General features: G+C 42.2%; 2 protein-coding genes across 3 annotated transcripts; one reads left to right on the top strand and one right to left on the bottom strand.

Moving 5' to 3' along the window:
- The first annotated feature begins 378 nt into the window (after positions 1–378).
- Positions 379–2,822, top strand: LOC142989787 (synaptonemal complex central element protein 1). The gene is made up of 8 exons (XM_076139475.1): positions 379–394; positions 581–655; positions 838–885; positions 1,055–1,109; positions 1,734–1,823; positions 1,947–2,010; positions 2,152–2,218; positions 2,336–2,822. Exons 1-8 carry the CDS (start codon positions 379–381, stop codon positions 2,425–2,427), a joined length of 507 nt encoding a protein of 168 aa, XP_075995590.1. The 3' UTR covers positions 2,428–2,822.
- Positions 2,823–3,833: 1,011 nt separating this feature from the next.
- On the bottom strand, positions 3,834–15,310 carry fam83hb (family with sequence similarity 83 member Hb). Of its 2 annotated transcripts, XM_076139336.1 has the most exons (9): positions 14,967–15,310; positions 9,812–10,007; positions 9,357–9,689; positions 8,344–8,508; positions 8,092–8,216; positions 7,433–7,975; positions 5,323–7,302; positions 4,941–5,190; positions 3,834–4,384 (listed from the first exon to the last, which is right to left on the bottom strand). In XM_076139336.1, exons 2-9 carry the CDS (start codon positions 9,932–9,934, stop codon positions 4,364–4,366), a joined length of 3,540 nt encoding a protein of 1,179 aa, XP_075995451.1. In that variant the 5' UTR covers positions 9,935–10,007; positions 14,967–15,310; the 3' UTR covers positions 3,834–4,363. The 2 variants fall into 2 exon arrangements, with proteins under 2 accessions (XP_075995451.1, XP_075995450.1); XM_076139335.1 differs by having other exon boundaries at positions 4,941–7,302; positions 14,967–15,309.
- Between the last annotated feature and the right edge of the window lie 3,023 nt (positions 15,311–18,333).

Here is an 18,333-nt window from a genome sequence, read left to right as displayed (position 1 = left end):
ATTAAATCATTCTTATCATCTGCAGTCTGTGTAAAAGTCATTGAACCTCCATTGTGGTCCAAAACAAATTGTCAGTGGTTCTGAATGCTATGTTTTGAGCAGTGAGTCAAATTGATTACCTATTTGAGAGGATTTGCAATCTTTACATCCAACTTTTAGTGAGCGATCTTTACACACACCCCGCTCCCTAATTTTGAGGAGGACAGTCGACATTAATTTTGGAGCCCTTGAAGAATGTGGTAAAATGCAGTCAGTTTCAGGTGTATGTGAAAAATTCCAGTCTATCTGTAACATTGCAGGTATTAAGTATTGTGATGAAACAGAAGAAGTGAGATGTGTTGAAATCTTGTTTATTGTGCCAAAGCTAATAACTGAATTATGGCGGCACCTGCTGGTCAGAATAAGTTACACTAGGAAACAGAACACTTTCCCAGCAAATGGAATAATATAGGTACACACGAAAATGAGGTACTTCTGTCCTCTGTTGGAGTGAAGTATGGTGTGCTACGTGTTTATTTCTACAAATGGACAACTATTAAGAGTGCAATTTAATAATATTGCTGTTCCTTATGTATTCAAGGTACAAGAGTCCTGGATAAAGAAATGAAGGAGGCCATGTCACAGAATGACGCTTTGCAGAAGGAGCTGGAAGCTTGTAAGACACCAAGGCATCCTTATTATTTAAACCATTTGCCTAATCCATGTACTGTAGTTACTACAAGCAATTGGCCAAATACAAAAAAAAACAAAAAAAACAACCTTACCCTTATGTAAGTGTCCTCTGCATTTTTGACACACCCTCTCTTTCTGTTTGTCTTTTTGTTGTTATTGTTGCAGTTCAAAATGAAGAGTTAGAACTGGAGAGCATACGCGGAGAAAAAGAAGGTAAATTTGTGTTAATCAGACTCTTGAGGTGCTTATCATGTAATAAAAGCCAAAAGTAACATTGTTTTTGCAGTACAACTATCAGTCCAAGTCTTTGCTTCACTATTTATCTGCACACAAAATGCAGCTACTGATAGAGCGTAAGAATGACATAATGTTTTTCTTCCAGACTTGAAGAGGATGCTGCAGTTACGGTATGAGGAGGCTGAAGCTGAGTTTTCCAGGTTAGTTCTACACTATCTTAATCAATAATATCACTAAAAGAGATAAGGAGTGCAACGTTGACAGACTAAAATGGCATGTTTCTGCTATTTAACACCAGGTGGCAGTAAATCATCATAGTATCCTGGATGTCTGAAGGCTTGAGAGATTTTTTGTTTTATTGTACTTGCCTGCTATTGTAGCATCTTTGTACTTCTTTAAATGTTTTCGTGTCATACTGTTGTAACTTTTGCCATTAAATGTAAACATCTTAAAGCTCCAGTTTATCATTGTGTAATTGAGATCTTGCCATGTCTATTGGTGGTGAATGAGGCCAACATAGTGAGGATTTTACATATCATTCCAGTACTTTGGAAATCCAGTATAGCAGGTTTGGGTCATGTGTCACCAGGATGTACATGACCCGATATGAACTCTGCTCATCGTTGATGTGATGATATTGACATGTGACCGAAATCTCTGACATCATCGCACAGCAACACATAAATATCCTCAGGTGGTGATGATCAATATAAGATAAGCCATGTTTAACCCTGACCCTTGCATTAGACAACCAGTTCAATTATTGTGGACATTCTTTTGCATGTATAAGTTGTTATGTATGAGGAAATCTGTGTGTTTTCCAGGCAGGTGCAGCGGAACGGGAATTGGAGACAGCTGTTAGAACAACATAGATGCGAAATGCAGGAATTAAAGCTTAAACTACGGAAGCAAAAGTACCTATTCTGCAAAAACTATTTGTTAAAAAAACTCATACAAGCAAACACAAAACAACAACCATGCTATCATGCAATGTGATTGGATGTACTCAACATTTACTGTAGTTTTTGTTTCTGCAGGATGAATTTTGAAAACCAACTTCAGCAGTTGACAGAGCTTCATAAGAATCTGTATTCAGTCTTTGTGAGTCACAGTTTTGCATGAAAATGAGGAACTTAAGAATAATTTCCTGTTAAGATTTTCCACGGATACATAAAGTTGGTTTTTAAGTGTGGGTTGATGCTCATTTTGTTAATGGCTGGTGTTTTTAAAATTCCTATCCAGACTCCAGAGGAACTGCCAGCTGAAATCAGGAGTGCTGAGATTGGAATAGCTCAGCTGTCTGCAGCTGGTAAGAACCTGCTCATCATTTCTCACTGTATTTGTGCACGTAAACATTTCTTTTTGGAAATGTATGAAATAAGATTTCCACTTCCATTGATCTGTTCTTGTCCTGTGGTTGTTGCAGTCCAGCTAAAGTCGGCTCAGCTGGACTGCCCAGATGAGGAATTGGACGAGGTGAATAACCAGAAGCAGGCAGCAACATTCGAACAAAGTTAGGACTAAAGCAGCATCAGTGCCTCATTTAGTTTCTCACCTGACACATTTTCATTCACTACCTTTTTTGTCAGGTTAAATATTCTGACTGCTTGTTGGAAACGTGATATGGCTGTTTACTTTTCAGTGTAGAGTAAAAACAATCCACAGTATGAACTAGAGTGAAAGGGTTAAACATGCACCGGTGAAATTGGACATTTTACATTCTGTGGCTGTTAATAACACTCTTCTGTGTTTTAGTTTGTGTAGCTTTGTTTAATATTGTGTACTTACTTATTGTAAATGTGTTCATAGAGTCTTACAATACATTAAAGTTAAGTGTTTTACCCATTACGGTGAAAGACATTTTATTTTGAGAATGTCAATGAGGCGAACAATTAGAATAGTAAAACCATTCATTGCATTGTATACAGATATGTATACAGATATGTACAATGCGCATACAGACGTAGAACAACCACAATCAGCTTTGGTTTTCTATAGATTTAATGTCATCAAATATAATACTATCTGTGGTTTTGAAAAATTGAGCACATTTGCCATGTGCTGCATATTTTCCCTACTTAATGCATATTAATTTACTGCTAAAACCACTCACACTTTAATTCAAAATAGACACATCAAGGCACTTTGCTAACACGAGAATGACCAACATCTAATCTGTTCCTTAAAATATCAATCAGCCCTTTATACAAATATCAACAACATCAGTATAACCCCTGAAGTGACCATGTAGGAAAAGATCCTCCAAGCGTTCAATGTTCAAAAACACCAAGATCAAAACTAAATGGTTTGGTGCCCTGGCTACCTGCCAAGGCTTGGAATTGTACCATACAGCTTAATCTTTGGTTCAACAGTGTTTACAGACAAACAGGTTAGGAGCCCTGTCAAGGGCGTAGGTCTAAGTAGGCAAGTGGCTTATGTAAGCGTGGGCTGTCTGTGGTGCTGTAAAATGTTTCTTCTCTAGAGCTAAAACATTCCAGGATAAGAAGCGGAATGGGAGCACATGTTTCAACCAAATAGAAAATGTCTGTTTCTCGTGATTTAGGGCTAAATGTTTTACATTTTTATTTACATAACATACAATGAGTAGTACACACAAACCACTCCTCTGACCAGCAGGCTTAGGCCCTCTGAATGATTATTTCACACATTTATCTCTGAGACACTTGGCCACACCTTAACAGACAAGTGTGTACTCTCTCTTTAGAGGCCAAAGTTCACAATGAAAACTTTACTGTTGCAACACTTAAATGCCATTCTGCCATTTCTGTCTCACTCTTCCACATCTACTCACATCTAAATCCCCCCCCACTTTTCCCCATCTCTTTACTTTCCTAGACCTACTGTATTTACATCCTCATTTCTGCTCTCTTGTCTTGTTAATAATAGTTCTCTGTTTTGTACAGGCCTTGGCAGCCATCGGCCCACCATACTGTAAATCCAGAGACAGCCTCTCACTCCTAACGTTATCAGGTTCAAACTACACAGACACAAACAGCATCATTATGAGGGAAGGGCAGTTCTGAAGGCTTGTTTTTGGCCGTCTTTCTGTCTGAGTGGTGTGTTCTCTCCAGTCAGATTTATATGAGCCCAATTAAAGGTAAAAGTTGCCCTACTGTGTGTTTGATGAAACATTAGCCCACAGAGCCAGGATGCAAGTGGAGTCACTCTTCTTTCTCTCAGTCACCATAAAAGGTAAAAAATAGTACCAGGTCTTGGCACAAAGGCACATTCTGAGCTCCAAAACATTACTTTGCTTTTAGCGTTTTTATAGATTGTCTTTTCAAGTTTCATTGTGGTATGTGAAAATCCAGGAAGGTTGCAGTGTAGAGCCACAGAGGTACTTTAATCGTGACTTTGGCACATACAGCACTGAGTCTTTTGATCGTCTTGTATATACTGTATAGTCTTCGAGAGGTTGCTTCTCCATCTTTCGTTACGCCAGGCTATTCCCCATCTGTAAACAGAAGAGGGATAACAGTGAATGCAACACACTGTTTTTCTGTGGACAATAAAGTTGTATGGAATTCAATATAACACAATCACTGCCCTTTTATCTAAGCAGTAAACCAGGTATGGTCAAATGAATGATGAACAGTGAAGAGATCTAAAATAAAGCACACAAAGACTGAGGTAATCTCCCAGTAGGGGTGATTGCGGACGCTACGGATTTGGATAAAGTACCAAATAAGGATGGAAACATGCAACAACCACCATTAAGTAGCCAAGATAATGATGTATGTTTCTTGTGGTTTGCATGATAGAGAGCTGGAGCCATAATTAGAGGATTGTTGGGCCTCGGGGGAGGTATGCACTCTCATGAGTGCCCTGCTAGTGCTACTGCTGCTTATATTGTTGTTGCTGGTGCTAAATATGGAATTTGATCTTCATATCTGAAATGCATGGCTTTAATTTTCCCTCATTATTACTTTTAAGTGCTAGATTTCACAACACTGTCACATCTTGCAGTCCTCTCTAGCTATGTTACAAACATCTTTGTGGTGATAAATTACCTCAAAGCGACTGTAGACCTTTTTCTCTTTCCTCAAGCTCTCTATCCTCTTCAACAACCCCTCTCTTTCCTGGATGTTGGTGCCCTGTGGTCGCAGAAATCGACTTCTTTTCATGGAGTTCTGTCTCTCCAGCCCCTTCTCTCCCGCTGCACCATCTTTGTCCCCTCCTGCTTCTTCTCGCTCATGTCGGACCTTCTGGCTGTTTGCTGAGATCTGCTCCAGAATAACTTTGGTGTCATCTCGTAGGTTGCTATTGAACAGAACAGAGCTGTTAGGCGACTGGTATCGGGATGGACCTGGTATGCCTGTTGATGATGTTTTGTGATTGGCTGTGGTGTGGTCAGCAGGGGTAGACCCTGTGTCTCTAGAGGATGAACCTGACTTTTTGCTCGAATCATCAGCGATCTCCATGACGGTGCTCATGGTCCTATCATCTGCAGCAGATTTCTTGTCTTTATCCTTGGGCCCAAGGAACCCCTTTAACCTCTGAGTCTGCTTCTTGAGGAAGTCGAGTGTCTTTCCCTCACCTTTCCCCTCACTCCCTAGAGTATTGATGGACGTATTAGAGCCCATAACTTTGTGATGTCCATCCTTTGAATCATCCAATGTCAAAGTTGAAGAACTATGAGAGCGGCTCTTTTTCATTTCACTTTTCTCTGCATCGGTGGCATCTGATGTCAGAACCTCCTCACCACAGCTGCGACGAGTAGTTAGTCCTTTCAGCTTCAGTGGATCTCTCCTGAAGATTTTAGGTGACGGAAGCGGCTTTAAAGACTTGAATATGTCTTTCTTTAAACCCTCTGACCCACTCTCCTCTTTGTGAGCTGATGTGTCTGAAGGTTTCAGGTGGATCACCAATGGCTTGGCTTGGCTTGTAGCTGGCCTTGAAGGTCTGTGAGTGAGTTCTGAAAGTTTTGTTGAGATGTCTGGCTTTTTTGGTTCAGGTTCTGCCGGGCTGACGAAGACACTTGGAAGCTTAGGAGGTGAAGTATTTAGAGGTATGTCAGAAACGTCTTGACTTTTTTCTGCTGGCTCTGTGGCTTTAAGTGACGACTCTGTCCCTATTTTTGTGGCTTTTCTCCTGGCAGCCAAGTCTTTGAAATATTGAAGTCGACTGGCTGGGTCAGTCATGTTCGGAGATGATGCTTGATGATGTTTGAAGTACTCTGTCATGACCACAGAGGCCTCATCAGTTGGTGGAGCCTTTACCCCTTCAATTGTTTTTTGAAGTTCCTCTTTTGATTGACACTTTTCTTTTAAGAGCATCTCTTCCTTCTCCTTCTCGTCTTTTTCTTTCTGTCTCTCTGTCTCCTCTCTTTCCCTTTCCCTCTTTTCCTCAGCCTTCTTTCTCCAGTCAAATGGCTCACGAGACATTGACCTCCTCTTCTCTAGGATCTGCGCCACAATCGAGGAGGTGCGAACTGTGTCCAACCCCTCATCTTCCTCTGTAGCTGATTTTAGACCCAGGCTACCACTGTGCATCTCTGCCTTGGAAGATGAGAATATAAGGGAGGAACGCAAGCGGGAGCTGCGCTGAAGGAGTGGATTAATACGTGATCGGAATGATTCATGTTTGGACAGGAACAAATCTGGAGCCTCTTTTACCTCCATGTCCACGCCCAACTCTCTTACAGCATCTTTCTGTGCCTCTCTCTCCCTGTCGTTCTCCACCCGCCTCTCATTTTTCTCCAGTGCCAATGGCCTATAGTCACTAATGAGATCCTTAGTTGTTGGGGCAGAGTCTTGACTGGAGCGGTCAGGTAAGATGGGTTTTCCAAAGCGTGGTCTCAGAATGTCTGGTCTTGGCTTGGAGGGAACATTTGGTTTCTCCTTTGTCCCAAAGCAAATCGCTGAACTTTCAGCAGCAGTTGGCTGCTGAGATGGTGGAGGGTCCTCAAATGCATCAGGCCCCAAAGGTTGAACCAGACCTTCTTCTCCTGTGTCTTCATAAGTGCTGAGATAAGAGTTAATCCTCCAACTCCTTAGGCCTTCCCTAACACTTGAATCTTCATCGCACTCTGGATTAGATTCTTTGGGAAAGAATTGCTTCTCTGGAGGATGGGGCTGTGTGGGGGAGCTCTGGCAGGCATAAGCCTGACCTATGGTTGGCCTCTTGCCGGAGGAACCACCATCATACCTCCCAGCTAATGGAGGCCCCTGTAGTCCTTCAGGTCCTCTGAGGTCCTCAGTTGAATAGTATTCTCTGCCAAAGTTTCCAGAATATGGCTCCAACTCTGACCTGAAGTTTGATTCTGAATACTGTTCAAGGGCTGGTTGAGTAGCAAGACCCCGAAGTCTGTCATAGTGTCCATGGCCAGAACCAGGTCCTTCATGGTAATAATGGCTACTTTGGTTCTGCTCCCTGTGAAGAAATACAGATTGTCTTATTTATTTGGTTATACATGGATAGTGACATGTACATTTATATCTTTCATCATAATTATGATTTCAAAATCAAACATTAGACAAACAGATATAAAAGTGTCAGTGACCTGTGGAAGTTGGTCTCCTCCAGATTATTCATGACTCTGTGCTTCATGTATTGCCTGGATGAACTGTAGTTCTCTTGGGTTCCCTCTGCGTAGCTGTGCCTCTTGAAGGTATTCAGCTCCAGTTGCCTGGACACTATGGATCTTCCTTGCTCTAGGAAAGACTGCTGCAGACGAAACTGTTGCTGTGAATACTTCCCAATTGTAATTCCTGCCGCAGGTTCAATGGTGTGACGGAATGGGTCAGTCCTCCGGAAAGAAAGACTAGGGTTTCGATCAGAGTCTCCATAGGGGAAGGCAGAGGGAATTTCAGGCTGCCGGAGGAAACCCATTGGGTTGCGCAAAGACTGGGTCCTTTTCAAACCAAACTGGCTGTTTAAATAACTGCTGCTGGTGTCAGTGGCAAGTGGCACAACAGATAGATCGATACTTAAAGGTTCTGACTGAGCAAAAAGAATTCGAAACTCTTCATCAAAGGTGGCAACCAGCTCCCCAAGGAAGAGGTGGGCGATGCAGCGGTGGATCTTCTCATACGACCACATGAAACTACAAGACAATAATAGAAAACAGTGGAAACTATTACATCTCTTTCATTTCCAGTGTGGGTAAAATCGTATTTGTGCATAGTAGTATTAGCAATCAAATGTACTCGGTTGACTCACCTGTAGTTCCCACTAAGTACAGCCCTGCAGTCAGCCAGTAGGAACCGGTCTTTCACCTGCCCCTTGAATGATTTTCCTGTCCTTGAATAATAAGTTATTCCTGCAACAGTCCTGACACGGATCATCTGTAAGACCCAAAGTTTAAACATGTTATGAAGTTATGCATCAGAGACAAATAAAAGCATGACAAATCCTCATCTTCAAGTCTTCATACATTTATACACACATTTGAAGTGTAGTGAAAGAACTCACATGAATCAAGTCCAAGTTGACTTTGCAGTTGATGACCATAGAAACAAAGTGATGCGCATCCTGCTCATCCAGCAGAATGTAAACGGGCACATGACGTGCTGCTGCGTCCAAAAGGTCAGAAAAAATGTCTACATCTGTGAACGTGTCCATCACCACAGCAACAACCTGTAAAAGAAAAGCAAACACAAGGAAGTCAGCCTGTGAAGTTGTTCAGGATAATGAGGTTATTCCCAGCCACGATTAATTTCCCAGTTGTTAATTACTAGCCTCAGGAAACTGAAAAGATAGAGTTAGTTCTGTGACAAAATTTACAAAATGCAACACCTGACTATTTCCATAATTTGAAATTATCTTTGCAACAATAATTGTCCAATATAATAATCTGCAAAATAAGAAAAAACGAAATGATTTTTAGGTGTGTGCACCAGTAGAACTTGCACAATAACTGCTTAACTGAAGCCAATGTGTATAAGATAATTGACTCGTACCACCTGTCAGGCTCCTATGTATGAATGAATGTATGAAATAGTGGCACTTACACCTCTATCTGATCAAACGTCAGGTACGATCATAAATGTTGTCACAACTAATGAGACAGAAAAGCAATGACTACTAACTCGTAAATAAATGGAGAACACAGACAGAAACACAACCCACTATACAGACGGGTTTGACAGCTCGTGACATTTGGCATACGTGTTTTGTGTTTAGCCAAGGACCAGCCAGTTAAAAGGGAGTGGTGGTGAAGTTGGCAGTAGCACACAAACAGTAAGATTAAGGTAACAATGAGATTACGTAGTCCATTCAAAGGCACTGGCAACATTTTATCCAAAGTTATCTTTTGGAGAGATAACATTTGATGATAAGACAGAGAAAGAGGACATACACTTAACTAAAAATGAGGAGTTAAGTTATCAAATCATGGGAGCGTTTCCTGTCATGAAAAATCCAGATTTGCAAGTTTGCAAACATTTCCCTTCTCCCTCCTGGTTCCATCGCTCCCTTTGACTAACCTGACGTGCATTCTTGATGAGTCTCCTGGCCTGCTCCTTGATGCTTGGCATGTCAGGGTCAGATGGGTTGACCAGTGTGGTGACTTCTGTCGGCCCAACAAAGCTGTGCTGTGTCTGCGGCCAACCCAGGTCCAGTCCTGGAGCTGCCAGGTCGGACTGGACAGGCCAGTAAGTGTCTGAGGAACCGTCCTCCTCAACAGCCTTGTCATGGTATGTCAGCTCTGGGAGGCTGGAGCTCAGGCTGGGTGTGTGGATTGAGTTCTTGATATGATCAATTTCAGGCTGTGCCAGAAAACTGACCAGATCTGCACTCTTAAGGAACTCTTGGTAGCCCTGGTGTGACCACAAAGAGGTCAAAATTATTACAAAGAAAAATACTGCATACCTTTTCCAAGTACTTTAAGTAAACATTAATTGGTACATACACAGAGAAGTCTTTTCAGAAATAGTATTACCTGTGTGTCACTCTCTATCAGAGCATCAATAGCTAGACGGTATTCCTCACGATAGTGTGGGGGAAGGTAGTTTGGGTCCAGGGGGTTATCACCAATCGATGAACTCTGAGACCGGTGCGCCATGGTTGGGCAAGGGGTTGGGGTCAAAGGTTAGGGTATGGGAATGAGGATGGGGAAAGGGAGAAGGAGTTTGAACCTGTGCAGCAGGGTCAGGGAAAAATAAGATTATGCACCGTTCACAGTTAATTAATCATGTAGTTCAGTGAATACAAGAGATGTATTTATTTACAAAGGCAGAAAAAATACAAACATGGGGTTGCTGGATTGTATTCAACATATCTGAGTCTCCTTTAGCCACTTAAGTGTCTTAAAACTTTAAACAGTAGTCATTTGGTGTGATATCAATCAGATTGGCCTTAAGAGTTGAATAGACTATTAGACTGATTTTTTAAGGTCAGATTAGAATCAATGATGATCCCTGGATATTTGAAATGGGTCATCACTTCAGTCCTCTGTCCTTTTACAGTGATATCAGGATGATGGATGTCATTTTTCTGAATAGTGAAATACACAACAGGTTTTGATAAATTCAGATAATGCACACACAAAGCTATTATTAAAGCGTTATTATTTAAATTTAATCCGATAGCGGAGTATCTAAGAATCTCAGAGCCAACTGAATAGCGTCTAGGCACACAAAACAAATATCATGTTACCTACATAAATGCACATACGTAACGTGCTGCTCCTCCACCCATGATACACAATACCAATAATACAACTAAACATCCAAGTGAGAGGAAGAAGGTGTGCGACTGGATACACAGGCAGGCATAACCTCTTAAATAAAGCATCTATTGTCCAGCACTGAAAGTATGATCAGTGCCCCTTTCATTTCAACACCATTACCTCCACACAATGTCACCCTGAAACATCTGCAGTTGAAAGGTCAGGATTACACTTCAGTCAAAGAGCAAAATACTTCAATGAATAAATAAAAAATAAGTCAATGATTACTTTTTATCTTATTTTTGTGTTTGGATTACTTAATACATTAATGTTTATTAGGTACAGAGCAGCTTAATAAGTAAGTTGTCTGCTATATTTATAATTTTTGACAATAATTAAGAATATACAAAGAAACAAAGTTTCCAACTAATATCTCACTGTACAGTATTTATTTATTACTTACTATTCAACATATTTTATGGAATTTGATTGCATGATATTTCATTGTATCATGTTTGTGCCACACAGCTTTTACACAGACAGTAAGCCTACACTTTATATATTGTATGGATTAAAACAAAACTAGTAAAACTAAAACCTGTCACACACCCTGTTAACGGCTCATAGACATGAGATTAGAGTAGTATTCAACAGCGAAAAGTCATGTTTATGATGGGACCAATGATTCAGAAACTCAATCTAGTTTGAGAACAAACTTCATGCTTTAAGCAGAGAGGAAAGAGGCAGTGGGGAGATTGGTAAAAAAATTGGTAGAGAGAAAGAGACAGAAAAGGAGAGGTGGGACAGGAATGAAGAGTTGTATAGACAGGTTCTTTCATATTTCAGCAAAGCAAGCTTGCCATGCTGGTGCGTCATGGTTCAAGTTGCTACTCAGACCTTGTCCTGAAATCTGTGTCAGTCATAGCAGCTGCATTGATTTAGGGCGAGCGTGCTGCTCACTATGCCACGACCTGAACAGACTTAAACCTAATTTGGCGGATTTGTGAAAGGCGCATTGTTGAATGCCACGTCATGAAAGTGTGATTGTTTAAGGGTAATGAGGTGAGGGTGGAGGAGCTATAGGATTCACTTAGCATAGCCACAGGCAGTTAAATGTGGAGGAATCAACCTGTTGGGACACTTTTTGAGTCTGCGCAGAAAAAAGAAGACAGAAAAGAATCGGCAGAGACAGTTAAACTGGACGAGCAGAAACTTCACAACACACAGAACACAAAATGTAGGTTTCAGTCCTATGTGAGGGTTACATGTTACATGTTCAACCCCTTATTTATTTATTAGGAACCAAGCACTTGGGAATTGGCTTAAACTAGATATGCACTGGTACTGATGGTACTAATGCGCAGAACCTGTTTTTGACATTCCATTGTTTAATGTAGAGTCATATTTTCCAGACTGGCTTCTTGCCCACAATTATGCATTACAGGGACATCCCCTAATTGTTTCTTCGATGTGTCACATACTGCTGCACACTGGACGGTTCATTTTAAAATATGAAACTGTTGATGTGGAAAATGTAAGCTGGTTAAACACCCAAATCAGTGGTTAAAAGAGGAAGTATTTGATATTGTTGATATCACCATGGAAATACACCACCTCAAAGACAATATAGTGTGGGTGTGTTGTAGGCTTGTACAGACTTAAGGAGTGTGAGTGATGTGTTGTTCAGTTAAGTTGCTCACACAGAGATTGTTTTTGATAGCAAAGGGCCCAAGTCCTAATACCACAGGCAGAACCCATTATATTCAGTGGCCTGGTGAGTCACCAGCTAGCCTAGCCTTAGGCTAACTTGCAACATGCTGCTCTGCGATGATTCATTTGTTAAGAAAATGGCCGACATCCTGCTTCCTGACTCATTTTTAGCCATCAAATACACGTCTTGCGGTGTACTTTCTCTCTTTCGGAATTCCATGGTGGGTTGGGAGAAACTTTGGGAGCACCCGCTGCCTGCATGGAATAATTTCACTCTTGCCAGGTTTCTTATATGGAAGAAGGAATGAGATTTTTGATGGTTTTTTCCTCTTTGATTTTAAGCAATCTTTTTGCCTGGGGCTTCCCTCCGTGTACAAGCAAATCGTGCTGAGGCAGCAGGACAATTCAATCGTGTTCAAATGTGATAATAGCCATAAACGGAGGGATGTGTACCTGCCTGTTCTACGCATGAGGGTTAAACCTCAGACAATTCACTCATCTGGGTTCAAACAAATGTAAACAGAAAAGAGCTGCAAGTGCTTTTCTCCAAGTTACAAAATACTACAAAGTGTTTTTCTAATCGAGTGGCAGCAACAACAATCACCACAGGGCAAACCAGAGCAGTCTTGACCCAGAGATAGATGTAAGCTTAAACCATACAACGAAACTGGGTCACTGGATTTTCTATTCAGCACTCTGACCCCTGGGTCCCAGCAGGATAATGCACAGTAATAAGCATCAGCATGACAGGCTGTCTTCGCCTCACCTGGCTGACTGGTAGAATATTCAAACAAATACTGCTGCTTTGTTTGTTGTTATAGCAACTACAGAAAGTGACACATGATGATAGGGATCTTGCTGGCTCTCTCTCCCCCACTGTCTCTTTCCCTTAGTTATAAAGCTTTCTGTTGCTCAAAGAAGGACGTGCCTGCCCTTCATGAACCGTAAACAAAGCCTGGTTGAAACACAACACCAGCAGAGGGTAGGCAGTCCCAACGAACTTAAACTGCAGCTAGTTCACTCTGATCAAGTCAGTGCTCAGATGTGCCCAATGTTTGCCCACCGAGCATGTTGATGGTTCATTCTCTGCATTCCTGTATAAACGCTGACATGAACTGCTGAGGCAGCGAAAGCGCAAATCTGTCCCAACACGTGAATCAGAGTCAAATCCGAAGGCTCTATCAGAACTAACTTGCACAAGTTCCCAAAAAACAATTTCTCCCTTACTTCTAAGCTATCCCATTTTCTCTTTCAGCACTCACACTCCTGTGAACACACCTCACTAAGCAAACACCACTATTGATTAGCATTCCTCTATTGGTGGAATTATTTGGTGTGATAATTCAGTGTGATAGCTGGAAGAAAGGAATACCTCAAAACAGGTTTGGAGGGACGAGCCTGTGGCCCTCTGATGTTCCTGTCAGGACATTTCATTGCGAGTTTGTCAGATTAACAGACAACGGAACACAACTTGTCTCTGTGTATATCATCACCTCGGCATGACAGTTGACATACCACACCATCGACAGCTGAGGACAAATATTCTCTTTGTCAAGTTGAGATGGCTTTTTCCAACTATGTTTTGCAGAGAAACACTTGGAAAAACAGGCCTGCTGTGGTTCTTCTCATCTGCTCAAAGAGTCTCTAAAGTCTGTGATCATTTAATGCGGAAAGACCAACAAAACCAAAAAAATGTTTCTAATTCTGTTCCCTCCTCCCCCACACTTGCAATAAAGAAATCAATGAATCATAACACCTAAACAAATATCCACTGATCCGTAACTCTGCATACAACACAAGCGCCATTTTCAATGAGTGCAGATTTGGACATAAGGCTTTTGTGAGGAGATGGAATCTATAATAAGCACACAGGCACGGACGTCCCACAGAAACTGGCACTGCAAACGTTTTCCCACAAATTATAACCACATGTTGGAATATTCCTACCGAGTGACTCACTTTGAATGAATGGAGGTAAAACCAAATATATCTCTGTGTGCAATAAAGCCTTTCGGACCAAAGTCTATAGGTAAGTACATGATTTGGTCCTCCTTGCTCAATGTACAGGAGTGTAGGATGTAAAGACCAAGCTCACTAATTATCTCAAAATTACAGGGCTTGAAGTAAACATAATGCGTTGACAGCATTGTGCAGAAAAAACCTTAGGCTGCTTTTAAACAGGGCTGTGCCTATACAACCTGATGTGTTGCCTTTTGTTCCTTAACTGTACACAATACTGATGAAACTAGACACACAACTCACCCTGGTTCCAACACTGCCATCATGGCGTTCTCTCTTATCTTCTCCATCTCTATTAGTTAGTCACAAATTGAAATAATACAGTTAAAGGCTGTATTGTCTCGGTCTCTGTGTGTGCTTAGTCTGTAATAGCAATACTGTTCAGGTTTTGCAATGCAGAGCAGCTACCTGGACGTCTTAATCCTCAGTAAGCTTCAAGTAGCTGTTAAGGAAAGTAAGTGACTTCACTTTTTCCATTTCTATTCATCTAAATGGAACAATCTCTATGAGCAGTAGAATAGAATACAAAGCAGTTGAATACAATCGAAAACAATGGAATAGAATTGAATAAACGGTTGGAACACGGTTGCTTATAGATCAGGATAGATTCGAAAGCATTTGAATAGAATAGAACGTGTGTATCGACAGTTATTCTGCCCCAGTCTGCACTTGGATCGCCCATATTTCCACTTCGTACCTCCTAACTTTGTAGTACAACTTGTCTCCTCTCCTTGTCCCGACGGGTATCGCTCTCTCCGGGTGCTACCGCCGAAGTTCCCCCGCTGCAAGTCTCCTTCCCATCGGCGTGTCACATTCCTTCCAACCGCCGGTGCCGGAGACTCCGCCCGTACCCTATAGTGTCAAAACCTCCGGCGCCAACGGCGAGAGATGGCGACGCGGGCCTGTGCTTGAGCGCTTCTCTCGGCGGAGTGAATCCTCCGGGGCCACCGCCTGAACAGCAGGCGAGGATCGCGGTGAATGAGGAAGGAGCGGGTTCAGCTCCCACCAGGCAGAACTCTGCCACCGGCGAGACTCCTCCCATGCGTGCTGCGGCCTGGGAAGACGACTTCATTGGAAGTTTGCTGCAAGTGGCATATTTCAAAAGTGTTAGTGTTTTTTATGTCAGGGATCAAGGCGCGTAATTGCTGTTTTGTCATTCCTGCGGTAAGAAGGAGGCCAGGTTAACTTTCATGCAGAGAAGATATGAGTTCAGAGATTCAGTTTACAGATGCAGGATGGTGCTCTGCTTCAGTAAATCACGGTCTGTTTCAGCAGAGCGGCCTCAGTGTCTGGCGCCAGTTTTCATCAAAAGAACAAAAAAAGGCTCTTTGGAGATCATGCTCCCTCTGAAATATGGGGTCAATCAATCAAGTGCACATAACTGTCTGCTGGACCAACACACTCCTCTCCCTGTATGTAGAACACCTCTCTGCTCACTCACTCCTTCTGTAATGGGAACGCCTGGACTTGGGATGTCAGTTGCTTAAGGCCGAAATGCAGGTCAGGTCAAGTAACCTTACACAGGTCCAGAGTCGTCCTCTCTTCTTGTATGTCCACACACACACATCTATCTGCTGAATAAGGTCACTGTTGTAATGATGTCTGTTTGTTTGTTTATTGCATGGATTTATTTATTAGGAATGTGAGAAATGTTTGATCTGTTGAATTTAGTTTTTGCAACAATAGTATCGCTTTGGTTATGCAGCCTCAGCCAGTACAACCATTTTCTTTATTCAGTTACTCTCTGAAACTGTGTGTGTGTGAGAGAGAGAGAGAGAGATGACAGAGAGAGAAAGAGAGCTTTATGTGGACCGTCCTTTGTCCTGAAACATGTCTATCAGGCAGAACACACCCTGTTTCATGGCCCCTGATAACGTGTGGCGCGCACACACACGCGCATGCACACATGCATACTTATGACTTATGAGTGTGTGTGCAGGGTGTGCCTCTTGTTGAATGTCTGCCTGAGCAGCCATGTCTGTGTGAGCCCCCTTCCATGACCTAATACACACCTATGTACACACACACTAACACTCATGTACTCGTCCGTCCTCACCCTGCCTGCTGGCTTGACAGGTTATGCAAAACTGGAACTCTCAGCACGGCAGATATGAAGGGATCGTTGAATGTTTGCATACAGATGAGTGAGTGTTATTGCGTGTACTAGAATGAGAAGCCCGTGCGAGTGTGAAAAACACTTAAACATGATAAAGAGAAAGAAAGTGTGTGTTCAGGCATCTGTACGCACATATACAGACGATGGAGAGGAGGGTGCGGCTCCTGCAAAGAATGTGCTCATGGCATCTTACCACACCCCGTATCTATCTACGTATCTATCACTCTCTATCTCTCTCTCTCTCTCTCTCTCTCTTCCTCTCCCTCTCTCCCTTTCTCTCTCTCTCTCTCTCCTGCCCTCCCTCTCTCTCTTTCTCTTTCCTGCTCACTGTCCTCCTCCCTGTTTCTCTTTCCTCCCCCCCCTCCTCTCTGAGTCACCTGGCAGCCATTAAACAGGTACACAAGTTCAGACAGGAGCTCAGGCAGCAACTAAACCCTGGCCGGCAACGAAATGCACCTGGCCGAGGAGTCAGTGTCACTTCAGACCGACGTGGATCAGATAAGCTTTATTGACAGGACGCACAAAAAACGACGCAAAAGCTTCTGTCAGATTCCACAATGTAGGAATATGAAAATTAAAATGGGTAAACAAAGTAGATATAAAGTTCTAATAAGATATAATTGATGGTATAAGAAACTAGTCAAATGCAGCAAAAGTTTATAATGGCATAACCATTACATAACCACACATCACATAACCACAATATCATAAGTCTGCTATGTGATCTGTAATTGCTAAAGGAGGGCAGAAGGGGCCAAAGTGTTTGTCTTTGAGAGTGGAGCAGTGGGTCAGGAGTCAGGGAACAAAGCCAACCCGATGCAGTTTGTTCTAGTTTCTGTTTTGTTTCAGCTCCTTTTGGTTTTCCTGTTTCATTTTCCCGATTCCATTTGGGTACATCGACCTGTCCTGTACATTTAATCACCATTTATCTGGGTCAGAGGGAATTTGTCTCAGTGCTGTTGAAAGGCAATAAACAGACTCACTTAACCCTCAGAATGATACCATTTTTAGCAAAAGCATGCGGGGAACAGATTGTGTTTGTGAGTGTACTCTTGTGCTCTCCATTTTCTTTGCCTTTCTCTCTTTCTCCCCTCTGTCTCTGTGGCCCTGTGAGCTTTCCCAGCATGCTCTTCTCACACTGTAATGTCACACCTGAGTATAAGGTGACTCTTTGGAGCCCGGGGCTGTGAGGTCATCTTTACACCACAGTGCGGGGACCAACGGTGCACATGTGTGTCAGGTTGAAATGCTATATATGGGTTGCAATGTATGTATGTGTGTGTGTGATTTCAGTGTGTGGTGAATTGGTGCAGTATGTATGTGCATACATGGATGCTCATGCCAATGAGATGTTACTTTAAATTCCCATTACCACCCATTCTATAATGATATGCACCCTTAAGTTTCTTCAGGTCATTACAGTACTTGTCCTCTTTATGTGTTTTCAGAACAAGATACTCCAGAATAATTATCTTAACTAGCTTGTCGCCAGTAAAACAATACAGTGTGTGTTCCTGTCAGAGCGAAGAAGAGTAGACTGCGTAATTGCCATAATGTTACACTGAGTAATAACAAGGCACTTTCAAGTATTTGTAATTAGGTTTCTCACTAGTTCTGTCAGACCTGTGTGTGTGTGTGTGTGTGTGTGTGTGTGTGTGTCCTTGGTATAGTCTGGGTTTGACTGAAAGGAGAGTTGGTAACTGTAAACATAGATTCTGACATTGTAATCAGCATTTAGAGCTGGGCTGGGGCTTCATCCTAAACCATAAACACAGCTCAGGTAGAAACACTGAACAGTCGGAAAGACCCAACAGTGCGTGTAAGGGTGTGATTATCAGTGTGTGTATGAGGGAGGGCCATAAACACCAGCACCTACCTGCGTCAGGTGTTGCCAAGATGCTATTATTAGATATGAAGTGATGTTAATGATTATCGGTGAAACTCTGTG

The sequence above is a fragment of the Genypterus blacodes genome, unplaced genomic scaffold (assembly GCF_046128005.1).
Source record: "Genypterus blacodes isolate CSIRO-AG114 ecotype Tasmania unplaced genomic scaffold, CSIRO-AGI_Gbla_v1 ptg000438l_1, whole genome shotgun sequence".
NCBI classification, from domain to species: Eukaryota; Metazoa; Chordata; class Actinopteri; order Ophidiiformes; family Ophidiidae; genus Genypterus; species Genypterus blacodes.
The sequence above is the reverse complement of the archived record's forward strand: the minus strand, read 5'-3'. Positions and strand labels throughout refer to the sequence as shown.

Bases quoted from the DNA above. Each gene is read 5' to 3' on its own strand.
- LOC142989787 (XM_076139475.1), top strand. The intron at 886-1,054 runs GTAAATTTGTGT...TTTTTCTTCCAG, and splicing joins CATACGCGGAGAAAAAGAAG to ACTTGAAGAGGATGCTGCAG. The intron at 2,219-2,335 runs GTAAGAACCTGC...TGGTTGTTGCAG, and splicing joins AGCTCAGCTGTCTGCAGCTG to TCCAGCTAAAGTCGGCTCAG.
- fam83hb (XM_076139335.1), bottom strand. From the start codon at position 9,934: ATGGCGCACCGGTCTCAGAGTTCATCGATTGGTGATAACCCCCTGGAC. The intron at 9,690-9,811 runs GTAATACTATTT...TGGTCACACCAG, and splicing joins TGATAGAGAGTGACACACAG to GGCTACCAAGAGTTCCTTAA. The intron at 4,385-4,940 runs GTAATTTATCAC...TTCTGTTTACAG, and splicing joins AGGTCTACAGTCGCTTTGAG to ATGGGGAATAGCCTGGCGTA.